This window comes from Trichechus manatus, unplaced genomic scaffold, assembly GCF_000243295.1.
Source record: "Trichechus manatus latirostris isolate Lorelei unplaced genomic scaffold, TriManLat1.0 scaffold00174, whole genome shotgun sequence".
Taxonomy (NCBI): Eukaryota; Metazoa; Chordata; class Mammalia; order Sirenia; family Trichechidae; genus Trichechus; species Trichechus manatus.
Genome location: NW_004444110.1, coordinates 2,116,320 through 2,138,316, shown reverse-complemented (window position 1 = coordinate 2,138,316; position 21,997 = coordinate 2,116,320). Strand labels below are relative to the sequence as shown.

The following is a 21,997-nucleotide window of genomic DNA, read 5'->3' as shown; positions in this document are numbered from 1 at the left end:
TTGAGATTGCTATCCTCCTCCCCACTACACAGTCCCCAGCCCGAGAGACTCAGTTTCTGTTCAAGCTTACTGTTTTGGTTTTTATTTTACTGAGGATGGGATTTATTTTCTTGTTTTGGCCCTTGGGGCTAACATTTCTCTTATTTTCTTGTGCCCTCAGCTGTGCATTTATATGGTAGAGGTTAGGGTTCCTCTCTTCATAATTTTCTTTATAAGTAATAACCAAAGGGAAAATGGAGAGCACGGAAGTAATTTTATTTCCAGATTCTATTCGTTTCACTGTGTTAGCCTTATTTTCTAAATCAGCAGTGTCCAAAGAGCTTTCTCCAGCGATGGAAATGTTCTGTAACCTGCTCTGTCCAATACGACAGACACTTGCCCCATGTGGCTACTACTGAGCACTTGAAATGTCGCTAACACAACTGATGAGCTGAATTTTTAATTTTATTTATTTTAATTAATAAAATTTAAATGGAAGTATCCATATGTGACTAACCCGTTGCTGTTGAGTTGATTCTGACTCATAGCCACCCTACAGGACAGAGCAGAACTGCTCTATAGGGTTTTCAAGGGGTGGCTGGTGGATTTGAGCTGCCGACCTTTTGGTTAGCAGCCATAGTTCTTAACCACTGTGCTGCCAGGGCTCCTATGAGTGACTAGCGCCTACTATATCGGACAACACAGTTCCATACAGTAGTAATATTCTTGGTCTCCTGGGCGGTGTTATGTAATGGTAAACCAATATTGCCTGGAAATCAAAACCTTCTAAATTTATTTCTGATGGTCAAAGGATGAAATACTTGAGACATGACTTCAGAATATCTGCCACCACAAAGCTACCTAGCACATTATTTTGATAATCAGGTATTTCTCACCTGACTTGTTTTTCTGGGAATTTTCAAAGATCTACAGTGACCAGGTTTAAGTGCACATTCTTTCCATTGCCAGCTTCTGAACTGGAAGTCAGGGAATCATTTTCCAACAGTGTTTTCAAGAGTATTAAAGTGTCAAGAAATCCTAAAGATAAATAACTAACAGCATAACTACACATATTTAGAATGTAACCTAAGAGAAATGATTAAGAGTACAATTTAGTTATCTTTGAACTGAAAACATTTACTGGTAACTTGAAAATGCGTACAAGTTAAAACATGTACACTTCATATGATTTATTTATCGCATTTTGTGGGGGAAAAAAATCAAAACAAGCCTACTGTTCTAGGCCTAGACTGGGCTTACAATTACAATTTTTCAAGCTTTCAAAGGATATTATATTATATAAAAGAACTCTTAACTCTTTTTCTTTGCCATCAGTACAGGTTAAGAAGGCTAAAGCAAAAATGTAGGTGTGTAATTATAATGAGAACAAATACATATTTGGAAACAAAGACAAATAAACCTGGCTGGCCATCAAAAATAAAGACTTGTAAATTTTCACCATACATTCATCCACTCCCAATTTCTAAACTTTCCTATGTTATTCTTGTATGAAATCTATGTCCTCAGGTTTAGATTTAGGAAGGTACTGAAACAGTTTCTGGAGTAACGAACGCATTCCATGGGGTGAACAAACCAGCTCAAAAACGAAAAAGCTAAAGGTTTGTCTTTTAAAAACCAGTACACATTTCCAGTTAAAACTGACTTAAACTCATGTCCAGAGATATTTTCATTGTAACCATATGACTTAAAATACTGATAAGAACTATAGGCCCCCAATTCCAGCAAACATATTTCAGACATTTTACCTATTAAGGAATTTTTTTGACACTCTCAAGACAAAATTAACAAAACAAAAAATGTTTTCTATAGAAAGAGTATTTTAGCATAATGAAGATACAAATTTTCTCAGAGTGTATGCAGCCCGCTCCTCTCTTGATAATCTTCATAAAAACGTCTCAACGATTCAGGAATTCTAGGTGTCACAGTGCTCAAGGCTTGAGTAAAATGTTTCTTCATGATGCATTTGGCTTGAATGTCTTCCTCTAGAGCCAGAAGGGCTGCCTCTCTACAGACAGCTATAATCTGCAATAAAAGAAAAAAACAAAAACAAAAACAAAAACAAAAACAACAGTGGGGGTTACAAAACAATTAATACTCTTTTTAGGGTACTGATATTAACTAATATTTCAAAAATTCATCTGTACTAACTTCTACAACTCTAAGCACTCTGCTAAAATGTATCTGCAAGAGTTATTCCACTTAAGATTTTCAAAAGGATGTAAAGCAATCATATACAGAACATCCTGCTCATTCATTCATTCCAAAACCATTTATTAACTACAGTACTCAGAACTAGGCGCTTCAGAAAGGTGTATAAGATGTGGCATTTGCTCTGGAGCTGATGATCTTAGAGGTGGAACAGGCATGCACGTACGCACTTTTAATACACAGCAACAAAGGGTGAGTGTGTATATGTGGTGGGGAGGCAGGAACCAAGTGCTAGGGGAGGGAAGAGGGAGGAGATGCTCTGATAGCGAGTGAGGCTCAGCACAGGCACACCTTGTCATACCATAGAATTTCCACATTCCTTTCAACCTTTGATGTATCACCAACATGTAAAAGCATTTCTTTATGTGCATCTCTTCAACGGGTTCTTAAATCTTGGGAATATCAGATAGGGTTGTCTACGTTTATTTTGAAGAACTACATTAGAACAGAGAAGTGATTTCTGTTTACTCAGTGAGGAAAGCTGGAAGAATTGAAAAGAGTCTGGGGAGAGGGGCGGAGCGGCTGGCAGAGGGAGGGGGAGAGAGTAGGCGGTAGGAAAACGGAAGGGGAGGAAGGTTCAAGTCTCAAATCCTGAAATGTGTTTTTAAGCTCTCTGGACTTCAGACAGCGGAAGCAGGCTGATGCCAGTGTCATTCTAAAGACACATTACTGTGGTGAAAAGAGCTTGCGGGATGAAAAGAGATATTGTGATTTTTCAGGGCAACAGGGAAAACAGTGATTGATATTGACTGCGCCCTTATATCAGTAAATGAAAGGGCCAGCTGAAACACATTTGTCCAGCCATTCAGCATATTTTCTCTGTTTGTTCACTTACTGAAAAGAGTTCCTCTGCTTATGCTGGACTAATGGCTGCCAAAGCAGTTTAGTAGCTTTTTAGGGGATTTAGAAGCATGTTTAGTGAGCTTTCAAAAAAACATGCATAGATTTGGATGGCTTTGTCAGATTACGACAATGTAACTGTTAGTTCTCCGCTTCCTTAATGAGCACGGAAGTTAACTGTAGTGGTTGTGCATGTTAATGCCTTTCAGAAAAGAGAGTAGTTACCAAGTTGTTGAAGGCAAAAAGAAAACTTCTAGGGATTAGTAAAACCATCTCATCATATATTCTGGTACAAAAAGAGATATTTGGAGAACAAGAATGTGATAATAAGCACAGTAAAAGCCGGTGAAATACCCAGCAAGGTAAACTGGCTATCCAATGGTTACACTGTGTTCCAAGGGGACCCTGGGCCTTCCATGAAGAGGTAAGGGGCCAACTGGGGAGAAACCTCTCACCCCCATGTGAGCAGCACTTCTTTCATCTGTGCAAGGATTTGAAGAAGTGGTTATGAGGTTAAAAAGTCTGAAGAACCACTGGAAGAGGCAAAGAGAAATGAATTTCCTGCTGGTCAGTGAAGTTTTCCTTCTCTGAGATGGCATGGGGAACGTTTCCTTCTTGTGACTCCCTCCTCAGGCTAAGGAAAGTAGTCACTGCCCCTGTGCCAATGCCTTGTCTTGCATACTTCATAGCTGAGACTTATCTCTAAAAAAATCAGTCACTGAAAACCCTATGGAGCAGAGATCTACTCTGACATAGACGGGGTCACCATAAGTAGGAGTCGACTCAATGGCAACTGGTTTGGTTTAATAATTAGACAGTCACCCTTTCATCAATCAACACCCATGGAGTAACTACACTGTGCAATAACTCTAAGAGGCCAGGTGGAGGAGCCAGAGATGTGCAAGACATGATATGTGTCCTCTGGCACCCACAAACCAGTAGGAGATGGACATGAATTAACGGCAACGTGTGGCATGGTACTAGAAGTACCATCAGAAAAGCAAAAGCAAAGTGCTTTGGGTGTGTATGGTGAGGGGGGAGCAATTACTGCTGGCTGAGGGAAGTCCTCATAAACCAAAGTGTGGAGGACAGAATTTAGATATGCATACGTGGAAGGAAATGACATCCTGAGTAGAAGGAATAAAGTGTGCAAAGACATACCAAGGTGGGAATAAAGGGACCAAGAAGTACATTGAATTAGCCTTAGTAGCCAAAATGGAGAATTGAAAAAAATAGGAGTAATCCACACATCAAAATATCACTAATGACAGCATTTTCAAAAGTCACATGGCCACGATGACAGTGAAGGCTAGTCAACGACAGTCGTCTTTAAAGCTCTAAACCAAACCCGTTGATTCACAAGTGGCTGACAGAGCATTAACTCCTAAAGGTTCCTTTGTCTTTATTTTTTCCTCATGAAAGGGCTTCTTAGTAGAAATTCCAAAAGGAAAAGTATCAGTTGGATTATTGGCTCTTCTCTCCTAATCCATATAAAATGGTAGGTTTTGGTGGTGCAGTGGTTAAGTGCTAGGCTGCTAACCGAAAGGTCAGTGGTTCAAATCCACCAGCTGCTCCTGGGAGAAAGATGTGTTAGTCTCCTTCCATAAAGATTATAGTCTTGGAAACCCTATGGGGCAGTTCTACTCTGTTCTATAGGGTTGCTATGACTTGGAATCGACTTGACGGCAATAAGTTTGGTTTGGTTTAATTTTTAAAATGGAAGTATTCTTAGAGCATCCATTTCCTGATGGCTGCTTCCTATTTGCTTTGGGAGTCACTTACTTTGGTATGAATTCCAAGATACAATGATCTGAACACTCCCCAGGAAAAGTACAGCTTTCCTGCTCAAAAACCCTTAGCAGCTCTCATAGCCAAAGTAACTGTTTCCCTTGGGGTATTACTGTCTATCCAGTGGAAGATGTATTGCAAGATCAAGTAAGTTTTGGGAAACGGTGTGTATACACTACCCTCCACAATGCACAGGAGAATTTTAAAGATTTTGTGAAGCCTACCAATGAAGATCTGTTTAATTTTGCTCAACCACAGAATTTTCCCCTTCCCCATTTCTTGGCAGAATACCTATAAATGGCTACCTTTAGGTTACTATTGGTCTTCAGCGCACACTTTGGGAGATACTAACCCACACCAAACAACTCATTCAAGGCCCTGCACAATATGGGTCTTGCGTCTCTCATAATCTTCTGTTTGCTTTCCTCTATTACAGAATAGAGAGAAAAGGGAAGGGGTAAAGACAGGAACATAAGGAATAGGTATATTTAAGGGCTGAGAAGAGGGAGAGGAGGCTAAGGAGGAGGAGAGGAGCTGAGAGACAGGAGGAGGACCACGGTGAGTAATGGAAGCAAAGGCAGCAATGCTTGCAGCTGTTACAGCACTTAACACGTGCTCAGTACATGTAAATAGTCAACACACGTTTGTTGAAATGAACTGAATAGTTCCTTAACTATAAACAAGTTTTCAAAGTGTATGTTATGTACATGTTTTCCATATTTGGCTAATACCCTGCAGCATTTTTTTACTTATGTTTGATATGATCTAGAATGTGTAAGTTATACTTCAGTTTTTGGAATGATGATAAAGTCAGTAACAAAGATTATGTAACACTGTGATATATGTTTGTCTCAAGCAATGTTTTCAATCTGGGGCACTATTTTGAATATCGTTCTTTCCTTAGAAATAATATAAATTAGAAATTCTAGCAAGAATATACTATAAACCAAACTAAACCAAACACACTGCTGTTGAGTCAATTTTGACTCATAGTGACTCTATAGGACAGAGTAAAACTGCCCCATAGGGTTTCCAAGGTTGTATATCTTTATGGAAGCAGACTGCCACATCTTTCTCCTCCTGAGTGGCTGGTGGGTTCGAACCACCACCCTTCCAATTAGCAGCCAAGCACTTTAACCACTGCATCACCAGGGCTCTTTAAGAATATACTAAGAATATACTATACTTGTGTTATTTTTGAAGAATGTTTCCTTAGGTATCAAAATTTGTTATACAGGGACAGGAGCTTTTTGGCTGTGTTGTCATGGAAAAAACTGCCGTAGAATTGAGAGACATCCCAGAAAACTTACAGACAATAAGTAATAAATATTGCTTTGGAGCACTGAAATGGAAGCTTTGCTTAAAAAAATAAAAAAGGTGCAAATGGTGACGAAAGTAATCTGGGATCAATTAATTGTTGAGGAATTTTCCCTTCTCTGTTAAGCTTTAGAAAGGTGAGGTCTTTTTAGATTAATTTGCCAACACATCTCTCTATGTGGGAATAAATACTACAGAAAAACGATCATGAAGATGGTACAGGACCGGGCAACATTTCGTTCTGTTATAAATAAGGTTGCCATGAATCAGAGCTGACTCAGTAGCAACTACAGAAACTGGAAAGGAGGCTCTTCAGTTTAAACCAGGGCCTTCTTGTTACTATCTATAAAGTTTGTCAGAAAACCTAATGAGATAAGTGTATGTATATGTGTGAGTGTGTGAGCGCACGCGCGCGCACACACACACACACACACACAGTGTACACAGGGACCACAAATGCTCATCACTCTGCTGACATCCCATTCAAAACCAGATGGAGTGTGGGACTGTTTCAGTGATAAAGAATTCAGCTGAATTCTTCCCACGAGGCCACCTCACTGAAACAATGTGTAGATGAATGGATGAATTTGAATCACAGACTGTCCAGAATGTTAAACTAACCCGTTTAGAAAGAAAACTCTTGGCCACTTGAGCTCCTTAACTTCTTTGGCAAAAAAGGATTTTGGAAGGTTTCCCCTAATCCCTTCACCATCTTGTTCTCTTCCCTCATAGGCTGCAAACTAGACCATCTGAATGAATTATTAGCCAACTACCAGCAAGGTTGCTTTTGCCGTTAGGCTGTAAAAGCAAAAAAGCTTTGGCTGGCTCTGTAAGGCTGAGAGTGTTTATTCTGTGTTCTTATTCAATTCTGACAAAAAATCAGATACCCAAGATTTTAGCATATATATGCAGCTTGCTGTAAAGGTAAAGGTATTATACGCTTGGGGAGATGAGGAAGAGAGACAAAAGGCTAGCAGAGTGGGCCCAAGATCTTACTCTCAGAACCGGACCAAGACACACTGTCATTTTGGTGACCATGACACCCAGTTATTTGGCGCTAACATGTCACAAATTCTCTTCCAATTCGTTCAGCAGTAATAAGAGGTTTGACTATTCGATATCTTGACGAATATCATAAAGCAACAAGGAGGAGTACTGTCTGAAAGATTTGGGCATACTGAGATGAGTTCTTAAGAGGAAAAAGGAAAATATTTTTGATGAAAATGCTTAGAAATCCTCAAAACTACATCCCCACTATGGAATAAATACAGTAATTGTTTTCAAATGTGGGGGAAAAAGTAACTCAGCAATGAAAGCCAAGGGCCATATGAGTGTGAATTTTCATGCTATGCTTGCTCTCTGAAAAAGCAGTTCCTTTGGAACAACAACAATATAGCAATAACTGGATTATGTGAGACAACTCCACTTGTGAGGAGCGTAGGGAAGCAACTCCCCATGATGAGAAGGCTCTTGACCATTGAACCTTGGGAAATCTAATTATCTCACTTTTAAATGCAAAGGGGCAAAAGAGGCAATTGTGCAGAATTCTGAATGCCACGAAGAATAAGAACAATGTCTTACTTCACTGTGGAAAAAATGAAACCTCTTACACATTGCCTACGGTTCTTCCCCCCAATCCATGAGACAAGAAGAGTTTAAACAGGTGGCTCAGCTTAGTAAAATAGAAACAGACGTATTACGAACATTAAAACCAACATGGTTTCTAAGCAGGCAATAATAATTTCTAAAAACGATGTGATTAAAGAATAACAGTCAAGGCAAAGAATGTTTACCAAAAACTAATCAATAGGGGGGAAAGCCTGGAAACATCAGGCACCAGAGTATTCATCCCACCTATGCTGTAAGCCCTCCTTTGTTCATTTCCGTTTCACAAGAGCACTACCTTCTTTCCTGGTGCCTTGAGAGACTGGGGACCCAGGAGGAAATTTAAGGCAGTTACTACCAGTACCAGATAAGGCCTGCGTAGCATCTGAATTTCCTTGCTGTAAACAGAGTACAATAAGAAAACAGGAAAATATCCCTACACGTGGCATATAAGTTTGGGAGGAAGGGGCTAGGTAACAAGTGGGCCTCTAGAGTAAGGGGAACTAACAGCTAAGCTGCTCACTTCCAATAGGGATGATGAAATCCTAACTTAGCCTTTACCACCAAGTTCCTAACTGCCTCTCAGAGACTATTTATATCCTTAAAGAAAAATGGAAGGGGAACAAAGAAGTTCTGAAGACAGCTTAACCAACCAGCAGAAGTCCTGCTTGGCTCCCGTCACCCCTGGCAGGCACAGGGCACACTCAGAGCTGTGAAGAAAATGAAGTCAGCAATTCTGAATGTGCCAGAACAGGAAGCTTATTTACAGGGTGACCTTACATGATAAGGGAAAGTGGCTCTTTGATAGCTGAATTCCTATACATAGTTTAACCTGCACATAGCAGGGCTAAGACACAGGAGAAGTACAACTGCTTCGTAGAGACTGGGATTTAAAGTACAAAGATACAGCCACGCTGTGATTTCCTGCTTCTGAGTAAGTGACCTGCACAGTACAGAATAGAATATTTGGAGAGACCAAGTTGGCGAAGAGAGAAGCAATCAAACCCCGTATCCTGTGGAATCCACAGAGGTGGAGATGCTCTCTCCTGGGCTCTGAGAGGCAGCCGGGCTGCTGCTCCTGCTGTTTGGCGTGAAGAAAGCCCGCCTTCCAGAGAGGCCTAAATGTGCTTTTCAGCTTCTTTGTATCTCAAGTGTACTAAATAGCTTTAAAGACTCCACGAAAAGAAATGGGCTTCAGTGCTTAAAAAAGTCTTAGGTATTTTCAAGAAAGTGGTTTTGTTAAAAGCATCTTCTGTCTGGAACACCTGTGACCTGTTGAGCTTAATTGGGCTGCAGCTGGCGCTGATTGGGCGCGCAGCCGCTGGAGGGCCCCGGCGCGGACATTGTGTTCAGTCCCCGCCCCCGCCCCCTCGCTTTTCTTTTCGCTTTCACAGCCCCGCGACCTCCTCCTCCTGTGTGTCTGAGGGATTAGGAACCCAGTAGAGAGTGGTGTCCTGCTGTTTGCGAATAGTAGGCACTGAGGTGCTTCAAGGAGGAGGCTACCTGGGAGATTATGTGCTCATGTGGACGCCGCGGGCCCATTCTCCCCGGCCCCATTGAGACCGGCTGAAAGGTGGCTGAATGGCCGGGCATGAAAGATGGGGACTGAAGAGAGCACAGCAGGCTCCTGGCTGCATGGCGGCAGCTGGAAGTCATGCCGTCACAGGCATAAACAGCGAGGGGTGCCCCAAACCGCCGAGAAAGCAGCTCTGAGAGTAAGACGGGGGTGGAGAAGGGGTTCAGAGGGGAAGGAGTGGCACTTATTTCAAGTCCTTTAAAATGCTACTTCACCCACCGAAAAAGTTTCAAGTGGTGAGAGCAGAAATGAGATTTTTGAAGGACAGATTTCAGATTTAAAGAATTACATAACTACTGTGCTTCGGCTGAATTCCCTTGGATTGTCAGCAAAATAAGCTTTATAATAATCCATTGGGGGTTATGTTAAGGTCATATGATGTAGAATACCATCTGCAGTATTGAGTCCAAAGGAAATGGAAATGTGTGTAAAGACACAAACCTAATGACATTAGAGAAGGAGGAAAAACTCGGTTGCTTAATTTTGGTGATTTAAAAGTTATTTTCAAACCTTTAAAAAATGTGGCTGAAGTATAGGTAGATCCAGTGTATAACCTTTCATTATAATTTGCATGGAGAAGCCCATAATAGTTTTTGCTTTTTTAAAAATATTCAAGTGAATTGAATATTCCATAGAGCTTTGGGGCTGAAAAGATTGCACTTTAAACGTTCCTACATTATCGTTTTCTATGATGTTCTGCACCTGTGGGAATTTGACATGCTCCTAATTTAACTGAATCTTAAGAGAAAAAGGATTACTTTCAGTTTTGAAAAGAGCACACCAGCCAGTGTAGGAACGCAGAGAACAGGAACTACTGTGGTAGGGAAAGGGAGGAATAAGAGCGTAAATACATTGGGGGTTGCCTTTTCATTCATTTGTTCAAGAAATCTTTACTGACCACCTACAAGATGCTCGGCACTGGAGAATACAGCAGTGAAGAAAACAAAGCTCCACTTTATGGCACAAGGTGTGCCAAGTGCTGGATAACAGACTTAATCTTCAAGATTCAGTGTAAATGTTTCCACTGGAAGCCACTCCCTGAGGCAACTTCACTACCTCCCCATGCCGGATTGCTATTGGATCGCTGTTTCATGGTCTCAGAGCGGCTCGTGGTATTCTGCCATACCACAGTGGTCAGCGTCTACAGTCATTTGAGCTAAATGTCTGTCTCCCTCGCTAGACTAGATGCTCCATGAAGGCCCTCCAGCCTTAGTCCTGCTCTATCCCCACACGTACCATATCAGCACGTTCCTTACCCACCGCCACCACCACTGGGAGTCCACAAAAAGTCTACAAAAAAAATCCTTTGCACAGAGATATAGTTTTTTCTTTTTTTATACCCACCCCCCACGCACCCCGCCTTTTCTATGACAATTTTCGCCAAGACAATTATCCAACACGGACTAAAAAAGCAAGAATGACTGGGTCACAACGAGTCATAATAAGTTGGGGTGTGCATTTGTGAGCCCTTGTGAGGCTGATGACCAAGTTATGGCCAGAAAGCGGGTGGAGCCCTGAAGAGGCAGTATCCCTTGGGTAAAAAGCACCCACATATGGGAAAGCCTGAGGTTGGCTCCAGACAAGAGGAGAGAAGAGGGATCTCCTTAAGAGAGGAGATCAAGCTAGGTTCCGCTACCCAAAGTATTCCAGGACCCCTCTAAAGTCTGGAGGGTTTGATCCTCTTGCCAGTGTTTTGGGGGCTTGGAGTAGGGGATGGGGCTGTGGGCAGAGGTGTTAAACCAGTTTTAATAAATCCTGTGCTTCCTCATCTGTCATCCACCTTCACTGCCAGCTCCCAAATCTTGCCCCACGTAAAGCTGCCCCTTTTGAAACTCCCCAGCTTCAGATGCCCTGGGTAGCTTTCTTTCGGTCTTGTCTAACTTGGGATTCTGGACACTTTGAAACACTTGCAGAATGGAGCATTTGGAGTTACAGCCTTTTGCACCTTTCTACCCAGTCTTAATCTGTAATGAGTCCCTATCTATTCCTTTCCCATCCTCAGAACAGCTGCAGGACGAGATTCGATCAGCAAACTTGTTTGGCATCCCTGAAATCATTTTGAAGAGTATGGTATGGTGTTAGTGGCTATCTATGTTAAATAGGAAAAAGAAAAAGAGGACTTGACAATTTGTAGCTAGCTAAGGGGCGTGCCCATTGTCTGTCGGTCTGTTTGTCGTACTGTGGTGGCTTGCATGTTGCTGTGATGCTGGAAGCTATGCCACTGGTATTTTAAACACCAGCAAGGACACCCATGGTGGACAGGTTTCAGCAGAGCTTCCAGACTAAGACAGACTTAGGAAGAAAGGCCTGGTAATCTACTTCTGAAAATTAGCCAAAGAAAACCTAGAGAACATTGTCTGACTTGCTTGCTTTGCAGGAGGGATCAATTGTTACAGAAGGACATCATGTTCGTTGAGGCAGAGGGCCAACGAGGGCATAGGAGACTCTTGGTGAGACAGACTGGCACAACAGTCACAATGATGGACTCAAACATGCTGGCAATTGTGAGGATGACGTAGGATGGGACAATGTTTCATTCTGTTGTACACAAGGTCGCCATGAGTTGGAGCTGACTCAAGAAGTTAACAAGCTCCTGGTGAGCAAACACTAACTACATTAGCACAAGATACGGAGTAAGAAGACAGTATGATGATTATTTTATAGACGTCATTCTCATTGACAGAGTATTCTTCCTGAAAGAAAGAAAAAGCTCTTTTTCCCCCCTCTAGGACATAATTAAATAAAAATGTATTTATAATAACTGAAAGCGAAACCATTGTCATAAAACATTCTGAAAATACCCAATATGTATACATACCTTCTCTATTTTTACGTTAGTAAGATAGTCTCTGTTTTCTCTGACTGAAATGCTTTTGTTGTTGATAAGGCATTTGTTTAGAAGCTCACATATTATATTTTGTTTTAAAATCTAATAATAGGGACATTAACTTGTTAAATGGACTAGACATTATTTCAAGTGGCATTTCACCAGTTTGTGTGTTTATTGGCCATATAACAAGGATTCTTAACCTAGGGTCTATTGCTTCCTAGATGGGTCTAAGAACGTACTGAAACTATATGAAAAATTTATATGTATCTGCATTTTTCTAGAGAGAGGGTTCAAAGCTTTCATCATATGCTAAAAAGGTTAAGAACCACTACTTTATAACTATATTTCAGACTTCCTTAAATCTTATGAATGTTTCAGAATAGTATCTCTTTTCCACTTCCCAGATGATTTAGGTCATAATAAAATTTGGCTAGAATTATCACAGTTCGGGAATACAGAAATTACAATATGGAGCTGATCACAGTAGAGTGTTTTTTTCTCTTTCTTAGACCTTCTTCTTATATCCTAGAAAACTTCAGCAGCTATCCTTGGGTGTAACTAAATGCTTATTTAGACTTCATTGGTATAAAGAGGAACCTAAAGACCTATATCTAATTTCATTTATTAAAAAATAAAGAAAAAGAAGAAAAAAGCTAGAGTAAAAAAAGGCACTAGGTATGCAAATTTAAGCACAAATTTTAAAGAATGCAATCCAAGTTCCCAGGATTAGAATTTACAAGTGGCATGTATTAAGTGTATCCAATTTTAGTTAACCTATAAGTGAATTTTTAAGTTAATATGCACACAGGTTTTGATATTTGACAATAACATTACATACTAGGTATTTGAAAATTGAGGGAGTTGTTTCTTATATGAAAAATTATATGAGTTGTAGTCTTACAAGGAGTGAGGCACACTTTGAGCTCTATTTCCTGCATGTCCACTAAAAAGGAAAAAAAAAAAGGAAACGGGAAATCTCTTATTTTACTGATTCTAAAGCCTTTCAGAAAATCAACAGTGAGATCTAGCTCTTGCCTTTTTTAACAATTATACACACACACACACACACACACACACACACACACACACACATAACCTTAAAAGAAATTATGATGACTTGTAGAAGTCACACAGGACTGTCATTTTCATTACAGTTACTCTCAGTCCAGCCAAAGTGGAGAATAAAGATGATTCAAGTTATGAAGACTTTAATGAAAATATGCATATGTTTTCCTCTTCTGATCATTAAGCCCATTACTTAATGGACTATCAAACCTAAACATTTTTTCATAACTACTATTACCCAAAGTCTTTTGCAAGAATTCTAATGAGAGTACAAGATTTTTGTCAGGTTCAGCAATGAGAAAGGCCAGAAAGTCTCCTAAAGAGAGACTGGAAAATGTCTACTAAATAAGCCTAAAATAAAAACTATCATCAGAAAGACCTTAATACCAACTGGTCCACTCATATGGAAAGGCTTATGGAAAAAGAGGGGCAGATGAAACTACTTGTTGATAATGAACAAACCATATTTTCAAAAAAAGCTTAATTTAAAAGATGAATTAAATTATCACTTGGTGGGACTGGCATGGTTTTAGAAATGTAACAGTTGGTAAATTTGAAGAGCTGATGGTGAAATTTTAAAGTATAGATTATTCACTTAGTTTCTAAAATCCAAAGGTGTAAAGCTGAGTGAATTTGAGTCTATGTATTTACTAAATTTCAAGAGTGTATCCATATATTTTAATCATCATTTTAAACTAAGCGAACTTTCCTCAGGTTTATAACCATCGAAAAACGTATCATTGGAAACAGACCAGTAGACTTTTCTAACTGAATAGATTTTTTCACATAGCTATGAGTCAACTGGACACAAGGGGATCATGATACAACAGAAACTATTTTTCAATTTTAGTCAATGTATTATTTATTATGAATGATACAATATACACATAAAAGCACCCTATAATGTTGTAAACAGGAGAATAGTGAGGCAAGTGCCAAGAATTTCCTCTCCAGGCTACACGTTTTGATTTGTAGATCTAATCACTAAACTTTAGATAGGCTATTCCGTGGTAGTAAGCGCCTCCATCTTAATGTGCTGGCATCCAGCTGGAAATAAGTCCAGACCACCTTTGATACAGTATGTTCAAGACGTATTTTTTTACACATTTTATAATTACAGTGAAGAATATGACGGCCAACAGAAATTCTGAATTATTTTACAGGTCTGTCCCACCTCCACGCCCAACTCTGTTGTCTTTAAAACAAACATATCTACATTCAGATATCCATTCATCCAACCATCCATCCGTCTATCCACTCATTTGTAGATGCATGTAAATTCACAGGATGTGGAATCAGTTTGCGCACTGTATTAAAGTGTGAAGTACAATTTACCATCAGTTACTATAAAGCCCAGCATTTGTTCTATCTTTTAAAATTAGTTAGGCTGAGATCCCATCACTCTGGCAGGAACCCAGCATAGCTGTGCCTTTAACAAAAGAAATCTGTAATAAAATGAGATTTTACATGCTGAAATAAAATATTTTAAAGCATCTTTCTGCCAGTTGCTCATTTTAGTAATATTTGTGGAATTTAAAACCCACATACACATACACAAACGTTCCCATGGAAGATTATGCTAAGTCTGGGTTAACCTCAGAATTATTAAATTTTTCTATCAATCTTCTAGTGAACACTTTTGATTTGTTTTCTTTAAGAAGAAACCCAAGTTCTGAAAAAAACTTAGGGTTATGTATCCTTTAATTGCTGTAACAAATGCTACTAGGCTAATATAATAAAAAAGGACCCGTGAGTCGTTTCGTACTACATTTGTGAATGGCTCTGAGAAAGGTGGACGACAATTCTGCCTCAGCTTTTCTAATTTCTCCAGATATGTGGAATTAGTTACGACAGCTGTATATTAGGGCTCCACTGCTAGGGACAGAAACCAATTTGAATCAAAAGGGGGAATTTATTATAAGGATACTGTTGGGTCTAACAGAACCTAAGGACAGGAATGTGTTTGGGCCTCAGCAGACCAAATGGACCAGGGACTGGAATACTACCAGGATTCTCTCCTCATAACTTTTATCTCTGCTTCCCTCTGTACTTTGGTTTCATTCCTCTCTCACTACAGAGTGGCTTTTCCCATAAGGTGTTAAACATGGCCATGCACAGTCTCTATGTTTTATATTTCACAGCTTTAGCCATCAGAGAGTCTTCATTTTCTCACTTTCAGTAATAAAAAATCCTGTGGAAAGTCTCTGATTGGCCTGAGTTGGCCAGTTGCCCAGCCCTGGTCCTGTCACTGTCGCTGGGGAAAGGGTCCAAACTGAGTGAGGTGTGTTGTCACACCTGTGATGACATGCCAACTTCCACAGAAACCACGTACTTTTTGTGGGGAGGAGGCTAAGATCCTTGGGTAGGGCTGGGAGTACAGGTGATCTGAGAAAGGTGTGTGTTGACTGCTGGAGGCAATGAGAGAGAGGATATAAAAAGGTGCACTCTATCCTTCTCTATGTATACGCTTCCTCTCAAATGCTGTCTTCTTGACAACACACTATCTTGAAACATACTGTTGAAAAGGTACCACTTTTGGAACTTGTGCTCAGGAATACAATTGCCCCCCTGCTCCCTGCCAGCCATACTTCTGAAAAATAATGCTTGGTGTGCAAGAAAATTAAACCTACAGAATTTTCCATATTTTCTGGCACCTTTACTTGCCTCTGTTCTTCCCATTTTTCACCTTGCTCTGCCCCAACCTGCCTTCTAAGGCCTCTGGCCTCTCCAGCTCTAATCACAGCTCTACCTCCCCATATCTCCAAGTGGCATCTCCACATCATTGCTGCTGATATTGAAGGCAGCAGCAGTACTAATGGGGCTGGTAGTGGGATGGAGGTCAGATAGACACAGCTCCAGTTGTTAGGAGCAAAAATCATGGGTTTAGGATTATCAGGAAAACAGGACTCTCTTACGTATCCAGGTGATCCAAACAGGTGTAGTTCTCCTACCTCAGCTTTTCACGTGCACAGTAATGGGCTAGGACCAGCTTCTATCTCTCAGAAGACCACATACTTACGTAACATCAACATTTCCAAGATGGATATATTATTATTGGTCCCTGTTTTTTTGTATTTATCTATCATCTCTCAAAGAACAATCTATTCTCATGTCTTCAAATATCACCTGTATGTAAATAACTTAGAAATATTCATCTTTAGCTCAAGCATCTTTCTAGGTACCTATGATCAAAGGTATCCAAAATTAAATGTGTCATGTTGATCTGAAAACTGCATGCCTCACAAACTTATATTCTTTTTTTCTTTAGATGAAGGTTTACAGAACACACAGTTTCTCGTTAAACAGTTAGTACACATATTGTTTTATGACATTGGTTAACAACCCCATGACGTGTCAACATTCTCCCTTCTTGACCTTGGGTTCCCTATTACCAGCTTTCCTGTCCCCTCCTGCCTTCTAGTCCTCGTCCCTGGGCTGCTGTGTTCCATTAGTCTCATTTTGTTTTATGGGCCTGTCTAATCTTTGGCTGAAGGGTGAACCTCGGGAGTGACTTCATCACTGAGCTAAAACGGTGCCTGGGGGCCATACTCTCAGGGTTTCTCCAGTCTCTGTCAGGCCAATAAGTCTGGTCTTTTATTTTTTGAGTTAGACCTTTTGGTTACAGCCGAGCTCTTAACCACTGTACGACCAAGGCTCCTATCATGCTATACTTATGGGAAATACACAGAAAACCTCCAAGGAGCCTGAAATTCAGGAGGAATAAGACAACTATGTCAGTGATTAACTGGAAAATGAAGTAAAGTATCTGATTTGTGAGAAACATAAAACACTGGGGTGGAAAGAATACGATGATGATAATAATAGTTACTGTTACTGCTATGACCGCCAGACCACTGACAGATTCCCAAGTGTTCCAGGCCTTCACACAGGTTACCTAATCCATCGAATGCATGCGAAGGAACACTTACAAGCAAAGACACAGCGGTAACACAGGACGAGCTGTATTCAGGGTGGTGTGACATCCAAAAAGTGGTTTGATAGGAGAGTGGTAATTTTCAAACTGTTTTTCTTGCAGCCCTCTAAGTTCTCCTGAGGTGTCCCAGGCATTGAGAAAGGCTGAGAGGAAAGGCTTAGACTTTAGGGAGAGTTTTTTTGTTTTGGTTTGTTTTTTAGAGTTGCCATTGAGTCGATTCTGACCGTGGCAACCCTGTGTGTGACAGAGTAGAACTGTGCTCCATAGGGTTTTCAATGGCTAATTTTTCAAAAGTAGATCACCAGACCTTTCTTCTGAGGTACCTCTTGTTGAACTTGAACTTCCAACCTTTCAGTTAGCAGCTGAGCATGTTAACCATTTCCACCACCCAGGGACTCTATAGGGAGAGAACAGATCCAGCAAACAGGACCTGGGTACACTTAAGCTTAGCCTGAAAAAAGGGAGAGGACTCTATAAAAGAGAGGAGGAAGTGAAGGAAACTTAAGACAGTCCCACATGAAAACCAAAAAATAACGTTTTAGGAAGAGAGTATGACTTCTGACAGATGGGAAAGAAAGGTCAGGGAAGCTGAGGACTTAAGAGTTGATTAATTGATTTGGAGATAAGGAAATCATTGGTAAGATAAGCTTAGCAGTGTGTGGAGGGAGGGAGAAGCCAGACTGCCAGGGTTTCAGAAGTGAATTAGGAGTGAGGAAGCAGAGGCAGTAGGTGTACGGGAATTTTAAGAACTTTGGTAGTAAAAAGGAGACAGGTTGTAACCCAAGGGTAACAATGATCCAAGGAAGGTTTAAAAAGGAATATACTATCCAAAAGTGGTTGTAAAACATGAAATGATATTTCCAGAGTTAATTTCTACTTTCCTGAGTTCACTGCTGTAAAAATTTCAAATCATTCTGGCACTCATACCCTGGCATGTGTATGAATCTAATTCTGGAGATAAATGTGGTAGCAACTCAGCAGAAACTACAAATCCTTTGTAAAATAACTGGAATGGTTACATTACATTCTCAAACTTGTAATCCTCCAACAACTGCAACTATAACGTAATGGCTAGAAGTCTTTCCTCCACTGGGAGAGTGAAGACAGGTGCCCTAGATTGGATCAAAGACACGTTTGTTGAGTGAACATTTACAAAACAGCCAGTAATACGTACAGTAATCATTACTGAAAAACTTCAGATCTTCTCCATTGTCAAATAGTTTTCCTTTGTATTCACATTTTATTTGCTTTACCTTAAGTCACCCCCTAATCATGCTGACATCTACTACTGATGATTATATTAGACCCAAAGTTATTCTTAAACAAATGAAAAATACTGACTTCCATTCCTGAAAGTCCTGCTTCCAATTTTTAGGAGGAAATTAAATAATGTATAAATCAAATGCTGGGCCTGGGCCCAGACAGCTGAACATCGTTTTGTCCTTTCAAGGCAAAGAGGAAGTGTCTGCTGTGGCAGGGACATGCCAAGAGAAATAAAGCTTAACCTCAGCCCCATGTGAAAGTGATTTTAGCTAATCGGGGGTGTCTGCAAATAGGTTAAAAATGGGACCACATACTAACAGGGAACTTTCCATGGAAGTTAAAAAATGTATCAAGATCTAACCCCCACCTTATAAACAAAATATGTTGGGAAAATGGCATGGCCTTAGAAACTCTATATAAAGGCAGTAGAGGAAAGGGAAAGCAGACAGGGAGTGGAGAGTTGACAAACAAGTCAAAGGAAAATTGAAACATTATTTCTGCTTGACATTTACTATAGTCTCAAAATTTGATTTCTTTATAATCGTCAAATTTGAGAGGGAGGCCAAGGCAGAAGGGGAGAGAGAGAATAAATATATAAGTGTGTAGGTGTGGAGTGGTAGTGGGGATGGTAAAAAAATGATTTAGATCAGGGGTTGGCAAACTTATTTTGTAAGAGGCCAGATAAGTAAATATTTTAGGCTTTGTGGACCACACAGTCCCTGCTGCAACTACTCAAATCTACTGCTGTAGTGCAAAAGCAGCCACAGTCAGTAAGTAAATGAATGAATGTGATTGTGTTCCAATAAAGCTTTATTTGACACTGAACTTTGAATTTCCTATATTTTTCATGTGTCATGGAATATTATTCTCCTTTTGATTTTTCTTCAATCACTTAAAAACGTAAAACCATTCTTAGCTTTGGGTCTTTCAAGAACAGGTTGTGAGTAATGTCTGACCTGGGTACTGTAGTTTGCTGACCCCTGATTTAGACAGTTAACTCCTTGCTACATAGTAGATCATTCCTACGAAGCTGATCCTGACCCAAATTTGGGATTGGGGGCAAGAAAAACTGCCGTTCTTTTTTCCATTAGCTGAACAAAAATACGGTAGTAATGGTAGAAAGCTTTTATTTGGATGATATAAAGATTCTCCCTCAAAGCCTGTGGCTGTTGAGTTGATTCCGACTCATAGTGACCCTATAGGACAGGGCAGAATTACCCCATAGGGTTTCCAAGGAGTGGCTGGTAGATTCAAATTGCTGACCTTTTGGATAGCAGCCAAGCTCTTAACCACTGTACCACCAGGGCTCCAGATTCTCCCTAGCCCTATTAAAAAGACAAAGCATCTCTATTTTTCTACCAGGATACTTACTCTAGTAAGAAATCAAAGTTGATGTAGTAAGAGATTTTGAAGCCAAATGCTATATAGCCATTAATATGCAGCATTGTTCATGAATTAAAAAATGATTTAAAAATATTATTCCCTTTATCACATTTTAATATTTTATAAACATCCTTTGCAGCATAAAGTTAGTTGTGAATTATACATGTTTCCATCATTGCCTCTGTGCAAACCAGAGAGTTGGTAATGTAGACTTTCAGAAACAAAGGAAGTACAAATGTGCAAGGCTTCTACGTTCACAGTTATTGTGAAGCAAGATAATTTTTATGCACTGAGTGTTCTGATATGGAACAAGCACTGACTTTCCCTTTCCATCTCAAAGGACAAAATCTTGTAAAACATCTGGTAAGCATCTCACAATTTTGATACAGAAAAAATACTGCTTTTCTTTTTTTCATTTTTTTTATAAACCTGTACTTCTCCTTAGCTCTTTTAGCAAATTAGTCCTTCTTTGGGGAACTGTTCCTCAGACTTTCCAACCCTTTGATAAGCCAGACATAGTGTCCCATTCCTCTGGCCACAAGGATGGTTGCCTGACCCAGCTAGTCCACTCAGAACCTTCTGCAGAGATTTCTGGAATTGGAACTATGGGAGAGGGATGGTTTCCTAGGAAGATGTGAGCCTGGGAGCTGTTGTAGAGCTGGTCTGTGGAGAACACTGGTATGCAGTAGAAGAGAATGGAACCTATATATATAGATAGAAGTAGAGAAAAGAGACACGTCAGAGACAGTCAGACATTAGATTGTTATCCCTCCTAGCCAGCTTCACTTCTAGGGATGGGTAAACCAGGAAGTAAGGTATGCCCTTGCTTAATTGTGTGGTGAATCTCTGATGTGGTGAAACCCATGCGAAACTGTACACTACAGATTAGTAAGTAAACACAAACAAGCCCATGTGTAGCTTGCTTATTGGGTAATCCGTCCCTGGACCACTTCTGCTTTTCCCATGGTATGGTATTAAGAGCAGATAAATTTCTCCTTTTAAACTAGTTTGACTAGTATATAAAGTAAATAGCTGGAATTTCTGTCACTAAACAAGTCCTGACTAAAATACGTGAGAAATAGCATTTGCTAGAGAAGAAAATGCCTCATAGAAACGATGTTCACACCTACAAGTGCTGACATAAAGTACACTCACCCTGTAGTTCTGGGGCTTAAGACCAGTGGTTCTCCAAGTATGGTCCCTGGACCAGCAGCATCACCCATCTAGCATCTTGTTAGAAATGCAAATTCTTGAGCCCCACCCTAGGCCTACTGAATCAGAAACTCTGGAGGTCAGCTCCAGAATCCAAGTGATTCTAATGTAAGCTGAAGTTTGAGAACCACTGTCTTAGACTAACCTGTTTCTCAAGGATGCCCGGCTGGGTATATTTAATTTAATCACTGGACTAGAAAAGTGAGATGCTCTACGTATCTGTCCTGAACTGAGAACTCGAAAAATGGAAATTGATCTGAATTCTGGTTGAGTTGAATAAATAGTAGGAAGGGTCAGAAGCAATTTATTTAAGCTGGGATGTGTCTTTCTAAAAATAGACCTGCCAGTGAATGAACTTCCTTGAAGAGGTCAAGGCTACAGGCTGCTGAGGTGTGGAGCTGATGTTCATAAGAGTTATGACTAATGGCAGGTTTTGGCACAGCACAACATGTGAGAAGCAACATTCTTACTCATGATTTAGTCGGGGGTCACAGCTGGGAGGAGCTGTCACTGGAAAGGCAAAAGAGGTATTTGAAATGTTCCAGTCATAGAAGCAGAAATTATGGGCAGTTGTCACTTTTCTCTTTTTACTATCAAATTAGTACCTCTGCTTTTTATTGCTATCTTTGTCTGCTCTCCTTCATCAACCCTCAGCAGTGATTTTTGAAGATGGCCCTCAACCAGTGTTAAAAAGAAAACCAAAAACAAAACTAAGCAATTCTGAAGCTTATAAACATTTTCTTCTAATGCCAATGAAAGGCATATGCATGCCAGCGTCTATATACACTTCTCAGATAATTTTCTTATCAAATTGATATTATTAAATTTGATCTAATTTAACAAATATTTATACTGTGCAGGTACTGAACCCAGGCTTGGCATGAGCAGTCCATATTATTAGTCTTTTACAACTCCGTGGCTTATTTTCCCCTTTGTAGCTATTCTTAAAGTTACTCTGCCAGGAATGGGGATTGAG

General features: G+C 40.1%; 1 protein-coding gene across 1 annotated transcript in view; it reads right to left on the bottom strand.

The window, feature by feature from the left end:
• Positions 1-692: 692 nt before the first annotated feature.
• AFG2A (AFG2 AAA ATPase homolog A) overlaps positions 693-21,997 on the bottom strand; it is a 355,632-nt gene continuing 334,327 nt past the window's right edge. The window contains exon 16 of the mRNA XM_004386855.2: positions 693-2,022. Coding sequence (XP_004386912.1) covers positions 1,846-2,022 — 177 coding nt within the window. The 3' untranslated portion in view covers positions 693-1,845. The remainder of the gene's footprint in view (positions 2,023-21,997) is intronic.